Consider the following 20,675-nt stretch of genomic DNA (forward strand, 5'->3'; position numbering starts at 1 on the left):
GCATGCAATAAGGGTACAAAATAAAGTACCAAAAAGTGAAAAATAAATATAATATTTACAAGATCCAAAACAAATATAGTAAACAACAACATGGTAGAATATAACAGTGCAGGTATTTGTAAGAATAAGTGCTTTAATACGTATATTGCACATAAATAACATTGCTAATGAATAAGAAATTACAAGTCAGGATTTTTACATAGATTCAAATAATTTTTCCATACTATGTCGGGGTTTTACGATAATATCATATTTTTTATTGAGTCTTTTTTTTTTATGGGCTTCCATATTTTGCATCGTCTGCTAGACAAACATAAACAATAAATAAATAGAATATGAGCGACTTTAAAGCTTAAACACATTCCTGTTTTATGGAAGCTAACAATAAAGATTCATTACGTTATCTTGCGCATGTTTTTCTTTCGGGACTTGAATTTTGTTGTGGTGGGGGGGCACTTAATTATTCATGAGTCCTCCTTCCATGGCAGGGAAACACAGCGAGCAGGGGGTGCGGCTCTTCCTGTAGGCGAGAACGGAACCGGAAATTCGGCCATCTCCTCGTACATCCAGGCTACAACAGGGTCAGTATTCTTCTCATTTAGCTGTTTGTCGTGTCACGCTGTCAACATTTAGTGGCGTTTTGCCATTCTGAGCGAGTCTAGTCACCGCCGTCCTGGAGCAGGACGCGTCCTCCGCCGTCCGGTCCTCGTAAAGTCCAGAACTAGCATCAGAAGCTAGCTAGCTAGCAGGAAGTGATTTCTTTATTAGTCAAAACAGGCTGGTAACCTTCGTATCTAGTCTGGAACTACTGTTATGACGGGGGCAGCTCTTTAGCATTCAGTGGCTGGCTTATTTGTGTGAAGTCGTACATTTTCTATCTCCCTCACGACTATTATTATTATTTTTAGACTTCCTAGAGCACTGTGGCAAACTCTGCTAGTCAACAGTTTCGATTAGTTGTTTGCTATGTGGCTAACGCGTTAGCTTCTAAATGACAGCTGCGGTTAGTTGGGTAGTTTCTTTCCGTCGCACAGTCAGGCTCCTGAACACAGCACAGGTGTATAGCTGGTTTAGTAAATGCTAACATTTTGTTAGCATGCCAACCTGATAGGTGTGACACAAAGTGTGTTTGAGTAACGGTTGTTTGCCTTATCTGGGCGGACGTGCCTCCTTTAACGGCGTCAACCAGATGTGAGTTTAACTCCAGGAGAAATGAAGCAGTTTAGCTTTCTCGCTAACTTTTGCCATTCATCGCTAGCATCTATAACATTTAAATGACAGGAACCTTACAGAGTTGCATCATATTTAACTGATGCACGTGTTCATATGTATATTTGTATCTTTAATTTGCTTACTGACAGTTTCTTATACAACTACCAGGAAGCTGCCACTCTTCTGTGCCCACTGTAGTTCAGAAAAGTAATCCAGCTCAAGTACAACGTGTGCTTGCACTTTGCCCAGAGACTTGGCCCAAGGTGATGAAAGCTGAAGCACAGTCACCGCTGAGTGAGATCCAGGGAAGTGTCAGGACCGAGCCATGACATACCAGATTGCAGAGGTTTGAAAGACTTTTTAGTAGAGACAGATTCAAGGAATGTAGTGCTTTAAGAATATGATGATGGATATAGATCACAGCTCAGGGCATTGCTTGGAAAGTGAAGGAGGAGGTGCTGCTTTCAGTAAGGATAGTCATTCATGAACTTTAAACCCTGCTATTAATTTAACAAGCTAGATTATGGCATCACTCTTGACTCTTGCTTGCCATGAGATATCTTCGTAAGACATCTGAGGGTCATAAATACTTGTGATATGAAGATGTGTGCATTGTAGATGCAAGCAGCACAGTTGAAATGTCATTAAAGAAACCTGATAGAGATTATGTGTCCGCTCTAAACTTTCTCCCAGAGCTTTAAAAGTCTCTGAACTGACTCTTGTAATGAAATATTTACAGTAAGTTCAGGAATGTGGGGGCTTCCTCATATTTGCATGAAATATGGCATGCAAGGCTGATTTAACAGCCCTAAAGGTTTTAATTGTAATTATTAGTTTTTTTGCCCTTGTCGTATTGATATCTTTACCTGATTTTTACTGATGCCAGTGCTTATAAATGAAAATATTTAAACTAACTGCGGAGACGCACGGGCCTAATTTGGTCGCACCGACTAATTATGTTTGTTACGGCTTTGTCAGAGTTTCAGACAATTAATTGCATGCGTTATTACACTTATTTACTGGAAAAAATAAGAAAGCTACTGTATTTCATCAATTGCTGTAGTTATTCTGCTCTTCTTGTGTAAGATCTCCAAAATAAAATGTAAGTAGAAATCAATTTAAAGTTATTTGGATCACACAAACCGTAAGACAATAGTAACAATAGTGAGTTAGATGCAAATTTGGCCATATTAATCTTATTTATACATGATTGTGCATTTGCATTAAATAAAAAAATGAATGTTTATCTTCAGTGTAGCATTTCTATCTTGTTACTAAGGATTCAAACTTGACTGAATACTTACATTTATCTCCAGTATTTTAATCTCTAGCTTCAAATATTATGTAACTGTGACTGCTGGTATGTTTAAATGTATACAATGTGTAAAACATACAACACACATCTATAAATGCATAGTTTGTTTAGTGCCGATGTGTCAGTGCATAAAACATTAAAGTTTTCTTTAGATTGCGGTGGTAGAAAAAGAGCAGCGTCGTGTCTCAGTTACCCGTCGAGGCTAATTTGTGCAAGTGTTTGTTTAGTGATTAAAACAAACTGATCTTTTTCTCAGAATTATTATTTTATTGTCTTTTCCATTTAAAAAAACAAATCAGGTGAAATTCCTTTTTCTTGGTTAAACGCGATTATTTTTGCATTATTGCATCTGAATAAATTATCCATCTTTAACAAAAAACTGCAAACTGCTTTGATCTTTTTTTAATTATTTTTTTATTTTATATTTTGCTTTATTAAAACAAAACACTCCTAAAGGTTCTCAATTGATCTCACAAATATCTTTTTCATTCATTCAACCCTTTATTTATAGCCTCATCGAGCCCCGGGGACTCATTTACAAGAGGGACCTGTTTATGTACAGTCAAATAAAAACATTAAGTGAATCTATAGAGAGCTTTTGTTGTTTATTGCATTCTTGTTTTGTTTTTTGGCTTAGCTCGCGGCGCCATCTGTTTGGTGTGAAAACGCAGTTTTGGACAGTGAAAGGATACATCTGGTCAGCAACAGTTGTCCAACCTGCTGTGTAAGCAATATCTAACACAATGTTCAGGAGGCACTGCCAAAACTCTTACTATGCTTTTAAAATGATAAATAATGATTTCCTGCTAATAAACCTAAAATAAATAGGAAGAGTTACTAATCTGGAGTGATAAAAACATATATGAAAGTGTTTTTTAGTGGTGACTTCTTTTTAAATAATCCATGCCTCTGATGTGAAGGCTCACTGTTTCTGTGGACTCCTAGATGTTTGATAAACTGTAAATGCAGTGATAAGGAATATTATATGACTCAGAGTTAAATAAATACAGACATGCCCTTGGCAACAGAGTTCAAAGTTCAGTTTATGCTCAGAAGGCACGTAATATGTAGTGTTGTGTAATTCTACTTTACTGAAAAGCTGCACATGTCCCGGAATAGATATCATCATCATCAACTTTATTTATAAAGCGTTTTAACACAGCCACAGCTGAAACAAAGTGCTGAACATCAGTTAAAAACAAGATTTAAAAAAAAAAAAAAAGCATAAAAACAAAGCTGCCAAGCACACAATGAACTAAAAACTCAATTTAAAACATAATAAAACCGATCAAATCAATAGCAAAAATGAAGTAAAATCAAGTCTCGGTTGGGATGAAGGCCAACGAGTAGAGATGAGTTTTCAGACGGGATTTAAACATGGACAGCGAGGGGGCCTGTCGAACGTGCAAATATGTGTTTGTAAATTTATGAACCACGTGTATTTATTTTTATGTCTCGTGAGGCTTTACCTGTTTTGATTTGTCTAAAGCTTTTTTTAATAAGAGTTTTATTTGTTGTTTGTATATAAAAAAAAAAGGATTTTTTTTTTATTATTATTTCACAACCTGAGAAACAACAAGTATATAAGGTTTTGGAGAGATTCCATTTGTGATGTTCCTTTTTTTTATATTATTGTTTCTGATTTCAACATTTAATTATAAAAGTAGCTCAATGATTGAGTCAGTTAATAAAGTGTGCTGGTTTATGATGTGTAATCTGTTCTACAGCAAAATAAATTAGTAAAACTTGTAGTTAACTAAAATGTGACATTGTGAGCCGATCGATGTCCATCCATCCATTATCTTTACCCGCTTCTTCCTTTTTGGGTCGCGGGGGTCACTGGTGACGATGTCCAGCTATCACTGTGCAAGAGGCGGGGGACACCCTGACCTGGACAGGTCTCAAGTCCATCACAGGGACACATAGAGACAAACAAGACAAACAACCAGTCACTCTCTCACTCACACCTAGGGACAATTTAGAGTTACCAGTCAGCCTAACATGCATGTTTTTGGTCTGTGGGAGGAAACTGGAGTACCCAGAGAAAACCCACGCATGCACGGAGAGAACATGCAAACTCCATCCGGGAAGGAGTAAAATATCAGCCACGTGTGGGTCAGCACCAGATCATGTGGTGTTTCGAAACTGAATATGTGCTTTGTATTTAAAACGATCGCTCTGAACTCGGTTGTTGCATAAGATTCAGCCTGTTCTGTGAAAATGTGCAGCGTCTCGATTTTTAACAGCATCCTCAATCTTTTCCTACAGTTTCCATCCACCTGCATCTGTGCTTTTCAGACCCAATGTTGCCACGGGAAGAACGAGACAAACTGACACGCAGGAGTCCATGACTGAGTGAAGGACGAGAGAAAGAGAGACGGAGCACTGGGGGGACAAGAATCTTATTCTGAATCATTCTTGAGTAATAGATGTATGTGAAACAGGCTTTACTTTTCTAATAATCCATCAAGTTACAATTTAAGGCAGACTTTAAAAAAAAAAAGCCGTCTTTCACTGTATGCTATCTTCTTTTTGTATTATCAGGGTCTCTTTTTTTTTTTTGTATCTTTTTCACATCCACATCTCCTCCAGTCTTATTTTTTTCTCCTGTTTTGCTTTATTAATCAAAATGTGTTGGAAATATATTCTGTATAATTGCACATATGATTTAAATCTATATAGCCTTGAATCTCCATCTGCTCAGATTTCAACAGAACTCCGTGGCCAGACAGTTGCCATGTCGACCTCATCGCTACGGCGACAAGTAAAGAACATCGTCCACAACTATTCAGAAGCGGAAATCAAGGTCTTTCTTTCATTTTATTCGTTTTCTTCTCAGTTTTGTCAAATTCTGCATTTTCTCAGTCTTGACTCTTCACATGTTGATCTTAAATCTCTGCAACACTGCAGTGCTTTTGTATAATTAAAGTAATCTTAAATGTTACATTTTCTTTTTTTCTAGCCTGTACCACGAGTTTACAGTTTTCACTCTGAAAAGTTTTTTTGCTTCAAAATGACTCTTATCACAAAGGCCTTGAATGAAAGGTTATCCCCAACAGGTTAGAGAGGCAACGTCCAACGACCCATGGGGTCCCAGCAGTTCTCTTATGTCAGAGATTGCAGATCTGACCTACAACGTTGTGGCCTTCTCAGAAATCATGAGCATGGTGTGGAAGCGACTCAATGACCATGGAAAGAACTGGAGACATGTGTACAAGGTGTGCAGTTTATCTTTAAGTTGGGATGATCTCACTTCTTGTGAGACTCAGTGTACAAGACCACAAACTTTCATGATATTAAACTTAAAATTGTAACAATCTTCTGACTCTGGGCTCATACTGTATGTTACACAATTCCTTTTTTTAAAATGTCCACATTTAATCAGCTGGGTCTGCTCTGAATCGTCTGCTAAAAATTCTCATATTTGTATTTTAATTCAAAAACCAATACACTGTTACAACTCTAGTGGGTCTTTCAGGGAGATTGGGACTGAATAATTACAAAGTTTCTATAAAAATTGAATTTATTGCAAATTTTACAGAGACAGTTTTTTTTTTTTTTTTAATAAAGATAAAATTATAAATGTCTCATTGTCAGTTGTCACTCTACTAGTGGGAATTTACTTGGAAATTATAGAAAAATGTGCAAACAAATTTAATTTTTATTTATTTTTGCTCTCGCATAGTCCAGCATTTTCCTACAGTAAGTCATTTTTATGCTTTTTTTTTTTTTTTTTTTTTTTCTCCCCCATCAGGCTATGACTCTTATGGAGTACCTGATTAAGACGGGATCAGAACGTGTTGCACAACAGTGTCGAGAGAACATCTACGCAGTCCAAACCCTCAAGGATTTCCAGTACATAGACAGAGATGGCAAAGATCAGGTACACACACAAGCCCATGCTAACAAAAAACTGAGCAGAGCAGAAATCTTTAATAAGTTCTGTCCATATTTGGGTTATGCAGGAACACTGTTCCAACTCTTTGAATGAACTTCAAGCAGTAAGATCAACAAAGTGTTTCTGACCTTTTGCACAAAGCCAATGGTTGGCTAATGATAAATGAAGTGTGCAAAGTTAATAAGTTAAGCTAACAGTGAGATTTATAGTGTAACTACAGTGGTGTGCAAAACGTGATATATATATATTAATAAATTAATATTTAAATTTTTATATATATATATATATATATAACTTTTAAAATTTGATTGTTTTTTTAGCTATAGTTCTGCAGGTTTTTTATACTATAGGGCTAAACTATTTGCAGCAGTTGAATTCTATATAAAATAGTTAAAGAAAATTGAATTGTGTTAGCTATAAAGAATAACTTTGCTATGCGTAAACACAAGACTGGTTTAGTCCTTGATTTATTAATTGGTTCAGAACCTCTTGAATGAGTCATTGGTTCATGTTGAGTGTCTAAAAAACAACAACATAACTCCTTTCTGTAAAAATGGGCAGGAGGTACAGGTACTTGATTAAAACAGAGAATGAGAAAACCATACCAAACACTTATCTAACAACAAACTAACTTGGAAAACGTTTTCAGAAACAAGTAAGGTACATGTGGTCAGACTGCGGCGCTTGGACCGTCTTTGTCTTTATAATGGGGCAGGTAAATGTTGCCATGTTTCAATTCGATGTATTACCATGTTTTTTTTATAAACAAATCAAATGGCCCCTCTGCAAAAGTGGTGGAGGAGTTTGAGTACCCCTGTGATCCTGGGGGGTATGTTGTCGGGGGACTTAGCTGCTGGAGGGCAGGGTCTCCCATGGCAAACATGCCTGCAGAGAGGGGGGTTATCAGACTAAGAGTGATTCAAAACCTTGATGAAAAACAACAAATCTAGGACCCACCACCTGCGGGAAGGTCAGTCGAGGTTGGGTGATGTACCGGTACATGCTGGCGGCAGTCAAGGGAGGATCCCTGGCCATGCCAATTCCTGGCGGCCATGTCTCTCTGCAGCTTCGGGCTGCAGGAGGGAAGGTTCTGATTGTTGTTTGTGCTGATGCACCAAACATCAGTTCACATTACCTGGCCTTTCTGGAGTGTCAGGATGGTGAAAAATCAATTCATCCCTGTAGTGATCAGGCTTCTCAGTGAACATTGATCATTGATGACTTCTGTATTGTTGTATTAACATCTTGATGTCTTGTGTAGTATGGATGTTTTATATCTCTACTGACTGTGAAACACATTGCCCCTCAGGTATAATAAAGATACTTGAACTTGGTGTCCTGGAATGAGTGTCATCTTGGTATTCCCTTGTTCTACTGGGTGACTTTAATGCCCATGTGGTCAATGACGGAGTCAGCCTGATGATTGGGAGAAATGGCCTCGCTGATCTGAACCTGAACGGTGTTCACTTATTGTATTTCTGTGCTATGCATGGCTTGTTCATAATGAACACCATGTTTTAGCATAGGATGGTTCATAAAGCCGCTTTGCCATTTATAGGTGTAAGCCCACTTGGCTCTCATTTTATCAGTTCTTCTCAGGTGTAGGTGATTTGCCACTAGCTATGTTTACATGCGCAGAATTCTTTGACCCCCCACCATGTGCTCCCTAAAAAAAAAAAAAAACAGGTCTCTCTTGAAAATGAGTTCTCGTGGCTCAATGAGACTAACCTGGATAAATAAAGGCTAAATGAAAAAAAAAAAAAAAGTGTTCTGTTTGAATAATTCAAATGTATTGTTTACATGGGCACAATCTGTTCATGACGAGCGTTTACATGCAGCGGGCTTTGTTCTGAACAGCAGTACTGACATGCGCAGAGTGGTAAACTCTCCTTAAAAAACACAGAAGAAGTTCTACTTCCGGGTGAACGTAAACAAACCTGAGCACCCAAAATGGACCCGCGACAGGTTTTAATGATGGTGGAGACGTTACTGACTCCCTGACTGAGCTACAGGTGATGCAGATCATTTTGAGCGCTTTCAAAGTTTCTAGTAAAAATGTTGTGTCGCTCACCGACCAGTTTTGCTTCCCTGACATGCTAATATTATTAGCATTAGCCAGGCGGAAATGGCAAAGTCGCACATGCGCAGTCAGGTCAGTTTTTCACGATCAGATAAAAACGAACAGATCAAGTGTTTACATGCGCACCGATCGGGTTACGGATCGGCGTAAACCACCCGTTTCGTTCTGATCACAAATTATATCGGATCGCGCCGAATACACAAAAAATAACCCGAACGGAGTGTTTACATGACACACTTTTATTCAGACCGTCCATTTGATCCGGTTACTTATGTCCATGTAAACATACCCACTGTGACTTGATTCCCTGCTCTGTGGGTGAAATTGTCAATGCAAAGTGAGCGGTATTGAAACAGGTCATTGTGATCAAGCCACTCCTCCCATTATGGTCCTTAATCACCCTATAATCTGACTTCAAATATTTTTTTAGCTTATCCTGGCACTGGTTTTAAATCTGAGTGTAATCATGCTGCGCCATCATCTCCAACATCTCTGAAATGCACTCATTTTTTGTGACGCTGTCCATCAACACAATTCAAGAGGAAATCAAGGTTCATATGTAGTTTTCAGTTTTGCTGGGTCATCAAGTGACATAGTTCCACTGGACTGTCAACGGCTGCTGTTTGCTTACGTCAAAATCGGCACCTTGGAGCAGTCCTCTAGGAATCTCAAACAAGATGGTCTCTTAAACTGGGCTGAGTGGGGGTGGGTACTGACAGCGGGCCGGCCTTTTAACTAGTGCGGTGTGAATCGATGAGAGTTGAGACAGTGGCAAAGTGACATAAGTGTAATTTGTATCAGGTCACCTTAGGCCAAAAGTTGATGATTGATTTTGTAATCGTCCCATCAGACTTGCAGTCCTATGTCTTGAACATTCATGTGGAGGGGTAGAGCTGTCAACTGATCACGACCTGGTGGTGAGTTGGATCCAGTGGCGGGGGCAGCTGCCAGACAGACCTGGCAAACCCAAATGCATAGTGAGGGTGAAATGGTAACATCTGGTGGAGCCCTTCGTTCGTGCAGCTTCAGCTCACACTTCCGGGAGAATTTTTCACATGTCCCGGTGGAGGTCAGTGACATGGAATCTGAATGGGCCACTATAGCAGATGCAGCTCCCAGAAGCTGTGGCCTGAAGGTCATTGATGCCTACCGGGGTGGCAACCAAAGTTCCCGTTGGTAGATGGAGGCAGTCAAGCTAAAGAAGGCCTTCAAGACTTGGTTGTCTCATAGGACTCCTGAAGTAGCTGACAGGTACAGGGTCGCCATAAAGTTCTGCGGCTTCAGTGGTTGCATATGCAAAAACTCAGGCATGAGAGGAATTCGTGGAGGCCATGGAGAAGGTCTTTTGTTTGGCATCAAGGAAGTTCTGGCAATCCATTTGGCGACTCAGAAAAGGAAAGTGGGCTCCTTCCCAGGCTGTACTTGGTTTTGGTGGGGAACTGCTGCTGAACTGCACTGAAAGGAGCACTTCAAGCTCCTTAATCCACCCACCATGTCCACCTTTGAGGAAGCAGAGTCTAAAGACTTGGGGGAAGGCAAGTCCATTACCATGGCAGAGGTCATTGAGGTAGTCAAAAAGCTCCTCAGTGGCAGGACGCTAGGGGTGGATGGGAAAGGCCCTGGATGTTGTGGGGCTGTCATGGTTGACACTTCTCTTCAATGTCGCAAGAAGAACTGGGACAATGCCAAGGCCTTAATCATGCATTGGGGCAGTTCGCAGCTGAGTGTGAAGCAGCTGGAATGAGAGTCAGTTCCTCTAAAGGCTGATGTTTTAACTTCCAGTCTCACCAGGATAATCACTGTGAAAAATCACATCATGTTGCTGCTGATCTGTTTCATGTTGCTGTGTTTATTTGTGCCCATCTGCTCACATAGACTCATGTTCGTGCTGCTGTTCGGCGTATTGTTTTTATGCTATTAGTGCTTAGTGTATACTTAGTTGATGTTTTTCTTAGTTCATATCTTAGATCTTATTACTGTTTTTATTTTACGTTTTATTGTGGGATGTAACTGGGACCCTGTGTACATAATCTCGTTCCACCACATGTGGTGCGTATGACAATATAGAACCTGACTCTGACATTGCGCTTATATGGGTTCCTCAGGTGGATGAGTTCAAGTTTCTGGGCATTTTGTCTTTTTCATGTATAATGGTAGGATGGAGTGGGAGATGGACTGTCAGATTGGGGCCTTGTCCTCAGTAATAAGGAAGTTACTTTGGTCAGTCGTGATGAAAAAAGAGCTGATTTGAAAGGCGAAATTCTCAGTTTACTGGTCTGTCAGTCTACGTTCTGACCCTCACCTATGGTTACGAGGTTTGGATCATGACCAAAAGAACAAGATCGCAGATACAAGTAGCCAAAATGGGCTTCCTTCGTAGGGTGGCGATGGCAAGCCTTAGCCTTAGAGATAGTGTGAGGAGCACCGTCATCCGGAGGGTACTTGGAGTAGAGCTGCTGCTCCTCCGCATCGAAAGGAGTCAGTTGAGGTGGTTTGGGCATCTGATTAGGATGCCTCCTGGGCGCCTCTCTGTAGAGGATTTCTGGGCACGTCCCACTGGTAATAGGCCCTGGGGAAGACCCAGAAGTTGCTGGAGGGAATGTTTATCTTCTCAAGCCTGTGAATGCCTCGGAGCCCCCCAGGATGAGTTGGAAAGTGTCACTGAGGAGAGGGACGTCTGGGTTTCTCTCCTGGACCTGATGCCTCTGTGACCTGATTTTAGATAGGTGGTAAAAGATGGATATGGAGATTCAAAATGGTCCTCTGTAATAAAATCTAACCCAACCCTGATATAGGACTGTAGCCCCAGACCACTTTAAAAGATTGAAAGGAAGTCTGGCTCCTTTGATGCCAAAAATAAAAATGGGAGGTATCATTGAAGATTTTTGAATAGGGGATGGGATATTTGGCTCTTTGATGAAAGTTGGATCTGGAAGATCTGTTCCTTTCAAAAAAGATGTTCAGTTTTGAACAGTAGTGACGTCATTGCATACGACTTGAATAGTGACTTAAGACGTAAGGGCTGGACTACGTGCACAACCCCCCATCCTGAGTGCACAAAATGGCTTACAGTTGTCTGCGACTCAGTTCCTATTGTTCACTTTAAAGAGTTGTTCAAAAGATCCAGACCATCCGTGAACATCACATCTCTACTTTTGCACAATGCATAATTATTTAATTGTTCATATAAGAATGCAGTTATGCATTTAGATGTATGGTATTTGTTTTAGAAAAAGACCACCCTTAAGGGTTCAACAATTGTTTTTTTTTAAATTTATATATATATATATTTTAAGGGTTTGAATGTTCGAGAGAAAGCTAAACAGCTGGTGACGTTGTTGAAAGATGAAGAAAAGCTAAGAGAGGAGAGGATCCATGCTCTCAAAACCAAAGAGAAAATGGCACAGACCACCAGTGGTGAGATGTTTGCATGAAACACCAGTAATCCAGGAGCTTGGAAAAACAAAAGCACATTTATTTCATCTCTGTATGTTTGTCTCTACTCCAGCCTCCTCAGCCCCATCGGCGCCCAGCATGGGGGGCAGCCTATCACTGGGCTCACATTCTTTAGGGGCGGACCCTGATCAGGCGTGGCCACAGAGCTCCGGAGAGGAAGACCTGCAGCTTCAGCTGGCTTTGGCCATGAGTAAAGAAGAGGCAGAGCAGGTATTTCCAAGTCTCAGAGCTAGTTCACAGCATGCTTCATTTAACCCTCCTGCTGCCATTGGGTCAAAATAACCCACAAGACCTCCGTTTTGAAGACTGAGGCCTTGAGGGTCATTTTGACTCAAGGGCAGCAGGAGGGTTAGGCTACACTTCTAGTTTAGATGTCCTGCAGCAGCAGCATACACAGAGGCACATTCAATATATTCTTTGCTGCTGCAGTCCACCTAGCTTTGCTCTCATCATTTAACCACTGACCTCCCCCAGAATAGCGCGGACCCTCTGGAGGATGCAGAGCTTCGCTATGCAATCACACTCAGCCAAGAGCTGCACCAAAAGGTCAGGGACAGAGTGTGTTCAGCTGATTGGAGAGCTGTCATCAACGATCTGTTTTTCTGTCAATTGGAATTACTCCAGTGCATACCAAATATGGATTAATCAATCAAATTAATTTGTGCTCCTATTTGTCTTCTGGAACTTTCCTACTTGCATAAAACTGCACTAACTCTGTTGAGATCATTCAGTCTGCTGTTGCTTGTCCCGTTCTTTTACGTTTGCACTCGTCTGTTGTGGAAAGATGTGCTTCTTATTTGCTTACCAAATTCCAAAAGAACTGATTTACTTTAATCTAACTGAATAATTAAATTTAGCATGGTATATCAAATACTTTCCATAATAATATGCAATGAGTGTGTTGTAAGTATTGATTATTCTTTCCGCCCTCTTTGCACTTTCTTATAGCATACATTTAACAGTATTGATTTAAACTCTGCTTCCTTACAGCATTCCCCTGCTGTGATCATTTTATTGTGGTGTGTTTGCAGAGTGCAAAACTTGTTTTCAAGTGGTTACAATCATTGAATCAACTGTACTACTGGACTGGTTTAGTTTATAAATGATCAAATGAGAGGATGACATGGTTATTTTTGTTCAGAAGTTTCAGATGCAGTTAGACTGTTGTTGGACAGAACATCTAATACTGTTGTATAAAAGATGGCATTAGGCTGAAATGATTTGAGCTCATCTGCAAAAATCAGGATAGTTTTTTTTTTATTATTACAAAATTTTACAAAATTTTGAGGTAATGGATAATCAGAATAAATGTAACACTTCCCCTCTCAAATACGGGTTTGTGTTAAGCATTTCCTGCTACATCAGTTTCTGGTTTTAGGTTTATTTTTAGTAGCTGTGTGGCAGGTTTTTGGATTTGGTGGTAAAACAGCATTAAAATATGCAACTCATTTTGACCTTCTGATTTTCTCAAGTACTGTATAATTTAGTGATGTTTTTATTGTGTGAAGTCTAAAAAAGTGGATTGTAATCAATAATTGACTTTTCTGTATCATTTTCTCCTGCTGAGACCTTTATTGTCCAGTGGTACACTGATCTATGCCTGGGGTGGGTCCTTTATGTTTGTGTTACACGTCTCTGACACCCATGTGTGTGTGCGTGTGTGTGTTTGGCAGGAGGAGCGGCTGCGCAGAGGTGACGATCTGAGACTGCAGATGGCCATCGAGGAGAGCAAGAGGGAGAAACCCAAAGCAGAGGAGGTTTGGATCTTGTTTATTTCTCCTCATAATAAAATCATCTGTCCTTCATGAGCAATAATTCATTATATTTCTTATACAGAGCGCTCTGATGGAGCTGAGTGCTGCGGACCCCTGGGGGGCCCCTGCCACCGTTACTGTGAGCTCCGCCGGCCCCTCACCTCCACTCACAGTTCCTGGCCCCGCGTCCTCCGAGCCGTGGGGTGCAGCGCCCACAGACCCATGGGGGGTAGCGTCGCCCACATCCCCGACAAGCTCCGATCCCTGGGGAGGCGGAGCCCCGCCCACTATAGCCCCTCCTCCCGACCCCTGGGGAGAGACTTCAAACAAAGTCAACAACGTGGACCCCTGGGGAGACTCAGGTAAGCCGCCTCAGCTTCTAATGTCAAAGCAGTCAGGTGGGTTGTTTGGCTGAAAGAGGACGTAAATGCCTCGACCTTTACTCCTCCTCATTCCTCAGTTCCCTATCCTGTCTCTAAAACAGCCTTCATTCATATCAGCCATGCTGTCATTTGATCTTCTCATCCACCGACATGCTTTCGTTTTGAAACAAGGAAAGCAGCATGTTCAGTCCATTCAACCATTCTCCTAATGTGTCTTAAGATTTGTATCCTCTTGTTTCTACTCAGGACTGGCTGTGTCTCAACCAGAGCTGTTTCTTCTGTTGCCCTTTCATACCTTTATTTTAATGCTTGCTGTTACTACTTATCTCTCCTTTACCTCCACTGAGCTTCAGATGTTCAATGGGTCCAAGAGATTTGGTGGACATCCTGTCTTCTGTCCTCACTTGTAAAGTTAGTAACATGGGCGAGGTTAAGGAGAGAGAAAGGCCACTGTTTGAACCCAGTCCAGCTTCCTGCTTCCTCCTTACTGTGGGTTGTACCTGTAAGGTGTTGTGTTAACCCTCCCCTCCCCTGCATCTCCCCTCCCCTCCCCCTGTAGCTGTGACCCCCCCCAGTGCTGACCCCTGGGGCTCCCCAGTGCCACCCAGCACGTCCTCCTCGGGGGGACCGGTAGATCCTTGGGCAGGGGAGGGGTCCATCCCTGCCTCTGACCCTGTCTCCTCCGACATCTGGAGTGGCACCGCCAAACATACTAACGGCACAGGTACATTCACACTGAAAGCTTCATGGATTAACAAACACTGAGGTACCGACACGTGCTGTAGATTTTATTTTAAATAACTGACAGAGTTTCAGTCACGTTGCTCAACAGTTGTCCTGTCCGACATTTCATCCTTCTGTAGTACGTGCAAGTAAACTGCGCTACGTTCCTGTTCCTTCATTAAACTGTGTTTTGTTCCGTGTACCGCCCTCCTTCCTTCTCTTGTAGGAGATCCAGAGAGGCGAGGGTCTTCAGCAGCAAGGGTTGACAGCATGGGCTCACCGGTGCCCTTTGACCTGTCGTCTCTCGGTTCTTCGCTTCCCATTCGGAAAACTCCCGAGTCCTTCCTCGGCCCCAACGCAGCACTCGTTGACCTCGATTCCCTGGTGTCGTCGAAACCCAAACCCAAGCAGCAGCCGCCTCCTTCCATCTCTTCCTCTTCAACAAACAACCCCTTCCTTCAGAACACAGGTATGAGACAGCAGCACCAAATAAGGCTAAACCTTTCTTTTTTTTGACTCTTGTTAAAATCTTGGAAATTTTACAGCTAGCCATAGAAAGTATAAAGTGACATTAAAGCCTAAAAAGCATTACAGCTTTAAGCAGGAACAGTAGTTGGTTAAGTTCACTCTTAAAGGATCTAATCCAGGGGTGTCAAACTCACTTACAAAAGGGGGCCAAAATTAAAACATTTTTCAAATTAAGAGTCAATTTCAGAAACAACTTTAACTCAAGTCAGAAACCCAACGTCTTTTCTTGATCACAGGTTCCTCAACAAGAGTTTGATTGGTCTCATTTGATGTTCTCTGTTGTGCTTTTGACATAATAATCAAAGATTACTGAAACAAATTCAAGACATAGAAGTATTTTACGTTTCACATATCATCTTGGGGGCCAGATAAGATGTCAACGAGGGCCACATTTGGCCCCCGGGCCTTGAGTTTGACACATACGATTTAATCAAACACTTTCAATCTAACACATTTTTTTTACAAATGTTCTGGTGATGCAGAGACAGCAGATACTTGGTTTCTTGATCTACTCAAGTGTTTCTCAAATGAAGCATTCAAAAGAAACAAAAACAAAATAACCCACTTTTTATCAAAGGTTATGTTGAAGCAGTAATACATTTAGAAGCATGCATGTAACCTTTTATATTATATATAAAAAATGGGTGTTTAACTGATAATCATGAACATTGTTAAAAAAAAGGTTTTATTCCACTGTATGACTCCAAATATAATAGATGGTTGATTACCTGTTTACTACATTGTTTAAAAAAATCTATTTTGGATGCATATTAGCAGATGAGACTGAAGCTTTACATTAAATTTAAAACATCTGAAATGCTTGTTTCTGATCATTTTGCGTCATGTATGTCTTGTATTGATTTTTCTTTTAATAAAAATTTTATTAAAGAATATTGTGAACATTGTAACTTAAATTGGGACCCTTGTTTTTCTGAACTGCAGGCTCGTCTCCTGCTCCTGGCATGGCCGTGACTCCAGGCAGTACAATTTCCAGCAGGGGGGTTTCTCCGACACCTGCGTCCTCCAACCCTTTCGGCGTGGCCCCTGCCATGAGCTCCATCTCACCTCAGCCATCATCTTTAGGCCTGAGTGGCCTGCGCTCCAGTCCTGTGCCTCCTAACCCCATGCTGGGCATGGTTCAACCAGGAATGGGCATGGGGCCGATGAGCGTGGGAATGGGGGCTCCTGGAATGGGCCTGGGCATGACGCAGGCCAGCCCCATGGGAATGCCCTTCAGCAGGCTCTCCCCAATGGGACCCCCAGGCTCCACTTTTATGGGACCAGGAGGCATGCCGCCCCCTCAGCAGATTTTGAGTGGGCCCACAGGAGCAGGAGGAATGATGGGGGCGGGAGGATCAATGGGAGGCGGAGGAACGGCGGGCGCGAGCACCAATCCGTTTCTTCTTTGAGGAAACGTCGCCTGTTCTGCTCACCTTTCTGCCTCCTCTGTTGTACCTGCTCACCCCGTCGTCCCATCGCAAGCTGTGCCCATGAAAAATGTCTGCATCTTTATATTTAAAGAAAAAAAACATTTTCCTTCAAAAGCATTATTTCATTTCAAAATACGTTTCCACTTTTACTTCCTGTCATTTCAGTTTTAGATCATTTTGGGCGTTGAATATTTATTTAGTTTCTGTCTCCTGTTCTGTGTTGTACTTCTTTTTGTTTCTGCTCCGTCCTGTCGTGAGGTAAACGTCAGTCGGTGGACTTTTCAGACGTGTCACTCTGCTTCTAAAACTGCTGCACAGAGAGCCGGTGGGAGAGGTCGCAAAGCCACTAACAAACTGATTAGAGGAACTGTTGTACCTGCCTCCTCTTCCTCCCTCTAACATGAAGATGTACACTGAGTCACTAAAATGGAAGCATGAAGGATCAGTTCTTTGTTTTTAAAGACTCCAGACGAAGACGCAGGCCGAAAAACCTGCATTAACATTTCAGGCACAATGTGATCAAAACATCTCGGATGTTTCACTTTTAATTTATTTTAATGTTAAGTATAATTTATTATTTTTTTTTCCCAATACTTTGGGAACAAATAAGAACGTTCATGCAGCGATGCCATTTAAATCAAAAGCATTTTTTTTTTTTCCTGACAGTTGTTGTAAAGTTTCAGAGGTTTATTTGTGGTCCGATGTGGGGGAGAACTGTTGAATGTGTGTGATTGAGAACACAAATGCTTATTTATGAGCGTGCAGATGCCCGTTTGTGTTCACGTTCCGGTCCTCATCGGGTTTTTCTGTGTCCGATCTCAGCAACTCTGGAAGAAATGGCATCCATTACTTTTGTGAAAACTGCTGTAATTTCACACGCAGAGTATTATAAGGGTTACATGATTTTGTGCTAATTTGTCTTCTCTTTGTTAATCAGAAGCGATTTTTATTCTTTCACATGTTTCAGGTGTCCCAGGGCATCATTGTCCTCATGTTTCATCCCCGCCCCCTAAAGAGAAGGGGCGGGGCTACTGATGTTTCTTTAAAAAGAGACATTTCAATGAATGAAATGAGAAAAAAAAAAAAACTGACTTGAAAACATGCTCCATGCTTTTAGTTTAATGAATTTATTTTATATCAAGAAAAAAAAAAAATCTTTTATTGGGTAAGGTTGAATTTTGTGTGTTAACTGTGAAAACTCACATTTGAAAAAAAAAAAAAATCTAAAGAAATTTATGGAATAAAACAAACACAGGGTTTGTGTTTGACTTTTTTCATGCCTTTTTTTTTTTAGGTAGCTGTTCCTTTTTTTTTGGTACATTTTAAAATCTAGTCGATGAAAAATAAAAACTAGTATACGACACAAAAATTAAAACGTCAAACATTCAGCCATAACGTGACTCGATCCCAGACTTGCTGTCGGAGAAACAAGAGGTATTTCTCAGTTTTTGATTTTTCTCCGGGCAACGAGGGTCAAACGAGAGAATCCCAGTCGAAGTCGTCCTGAAACTCCTCACTGTTGCTTTTCAGATGCTTTAGTGGGAGACGCTGTCGGGGCGTCGCAGACTGAGGCTGGATCCCAGCTGACACGTGAAAGAGAAAGCAAAAGTTTATAATTAAGGAAGTGAAATATATATTTTTTTCAGTTTCTATGGCTTTGAAAAACTTCTCCTTTTTAACGAAGTGAACTACTTGAACTTTACTCCCCAAATACTTAAATTAGTTTAACAATTCTATGATGATTTGTTATAAAATCAAGTTGATTCTGTCCCGTTTTCACTTGTAATGGTGAAAAAGTGAGGACACTTTTATTTAGATTTGAACCAGTTTAAACAAATCTGTGTTTCGTTGTTTTAAGATTTTATACAACACTGGATAATTTATAGTTCCTTCATTGCATCTGTTGCTTAACAGATTAACAGTCTAATGTTTGGAGTTTCTGTAATCAAAGCTGCCACAGAGTCTGACTCTTATTTTGTAGAGTATTTTATTTTGAAACTCAATATTATTTTTCCCCCCAGTTTGCCCCTTATGTGTTTTTTTTGGACTTGAGACAAAATTATCCTTCAAAGTTTTGCTCAGTGAAATAGATTTCTACTGCAATGGCTAACCACAGCACATTCTGCATGGAACACTTAACTTGTGAGAGTTTGTGCCGCCATCTTGGTAGGTGCTTGCCAAGATGGAGCAGCAGTACTAAAATCTTTTCACTGTAGACTAGTCTGCTATCACTAAAGTGAAGCAGTGTACTGAGGGTGAACATACACCAACTAACTGAAAATATGCCATAAATATTAACATTTTTCATTTAAATAATTGCTATTAGTCTATAAACCTGTTCAATGCATTTATTGGGTAAAGTCTGTATTCTAGATAATGGTGGATTAGAATGAAGGCTAAACAAAATCTGTTATCTTTGTTTGTTCATGTTATATAGCTTAAACATTCTCAGAATTATGTGGGGAATAATGTCTACAATATGTAAATTGAAAATATTAAATCTTATGTGTAATAACAGATGCTGGTAGCAGAGCTCAGGTTAGATTAGATGGGGCAGAGGCAGGACAGCCAACTCAGGACCCTAAAGTCCCAGGTTTGATCCCCAGCCATTCCCACATGTCATGGTGGCTCTGCGCAAGACACCTAATCCCTAACTGCTCCCCAGGTGCTTGCATAGTTGCCCACTGCTTCACCTGGATGTATCCAAGGTGTGATGAGTTAAATGCAGAGAACTAATGAACTAATGTCATCATTGTATGTTCCCATACAATGATGACAACACAGCACTTTACATGCAAAGTACCGGTACCTACGGTAATTAAAGTGCAGCTGGGTACTGGTCTGAAAAAAATCAGAACAAACTAATACTACTACTTATGAGGAACTTGGTAACTTTACGCTTGACAGGGAAGCTATACTGGTACAGCTTTATTTTTATTTTTATTTTTTGAGTGTGTGTGTGGGTATTTGGACTGATTGCAGCATATATAAGGTGTTGATAGTGTGTGATTTTGACTTGTAAATGATACACAATGATGAGTAACACAGCAAGATGGCTGCCTTCGAATCTTGCCTAGCACTGTCGGTGGCACTCGTGTGTATTTCTGCTTCAGTGGTTCTAATCATGACACAATCGCTCAAATTATATTGATTTTATGGGTGTAATAGTGAGATAACTTAGGATCTATGTTTGCCATATTAGTTGAGAAAATGGTAGTGTTTAATATTTTCCATGACAGAATGAATGAAATTGTCAAATCTCAGCCAAAAACAGGGTTATAAATATGGGAACAAACATAAATAAGTTGCTTTGCTGTACAAGTTGCAGGACATGCTAATTTATGCAAAAAACTGCAACTTATACTGCAAAAAGTACGGTAGCTTAAACAAATATATATGTTTATCAACTTAATTGTTAAGCTTTTTAAGAGAGCTTTCTTTTCAAGTTTAAAGAGTAAATTCAAAACTCAAAAATAATGAATATGGGTGTGTACTCAATGTACTGGGATGAGTTTTTAAAAAACGTATAGCAGTGAGGGATGCTGTGTTTTGGAAGAGGATTCCAAAACTCTTTTTTTTTTTTTATTATTTTATTTTATTTTCAGAATTCTTACTTAAATCTCTGAATCTCACAATTCTGAGGTTGAAGTAAGATTTTTTTTTTTCACCATGGCCCTAATCGTCTTCCATACGGGGTGAAAGGAGACAAAAGTGCTTTGTTTCATGTACAGGTCCTTCTCAAAAAATTAGCATATTGTGATAAAGGTCATTATTTTCCATAATGTAATGATAAAAATGAAACTTTCATATATTTCAGATTCATTGCACACCAACTGAAATATTTCAGGTCTTTAATTGTTTTAATACTGATGATTATGGCATACAGCTCATGAAAA

At 40.3% G+C, this 20,675-nt stretch overlaps 2 protein-coding genes across 2 annotated transcripts in view; one reads left to right on the forward strand and one right to left on the reverse strand.

Moving 5' to 3' along the window:
- Nucleotides 1-1,473: 1,473 nt before the first annotated feature.
- Nucleotides 1,474-18,032, forward strand: epn1a (epsin 1a). The gene is made up of 14 exons (XM_037676257.1): nucleotides 1,474-1,558; nucleotides 3,165-3,251; nucleotides 4,796-4,958; nucleotides 5,232-5,333; nucleotides 5,587-5,745; nucleotides 6,282-6,410; nucleotides 11,802-11,922; nucleotides 12,014-12,171; nucleotides 12,436-12,507; nucleotides 13,635-13,718; nucleotides 13,798-14,077; nucleotides 14,658-14,822; nucleotides 15,048-15,290; nucleotides 16,292-18,032. Exons 4-14 carry the CDS (start codon nucleotides 5,265-5,267, stop codon nucleotides 16,756-16,758), a joined length of 1,947 nt encoding a protein of 648 aa, XP_037532185.1. The 5' UTR covers nucleotides 1,474-1,558; nucleotides 3,165-3,251; nucleotides 4,796-4,958; nucleotides 5,232-5,264; the 3' UTR covers nucleotides 16,759-18,032.
- A 31-nt stretch (nucleotides 18,033-18,063) lies between these two features.
- The window catches only part of foxj2 (forkhead box J2), a 9,767-nt gene continuing 7,155 nt past the window's right edge, over nucleotides 18,064-20,675 (reverse strand). The window contains exon 10 of the mRNA XM_037676258.1: nucleotides 18,064-18,362. Within this exon, the coding sequence (XP_037532186.1) occupies nucleotides 18,253-18,362 (110 nt within the window). The 3' untranslated portion in view covers nucleotides 18,064-18,252. The remainder of the gene's footprint in view (nucleotides 18,363-20,675) is intronic.

This window comes from Nematolebias whitei, chromosome 5, assembly GCF_014905685.2.
Source record: "Nematolebias whitei isolate Nwh7 chromosome 5, NemWhi1, whole genome shotgun sequence".
Classification (NCBI taxonomy): Eukaryota; Metazoa; Chordata; class Actinopteri; order Cyprinodontiformes; family Rivulidae; genus Nematolebias; species Nematolebias whitei.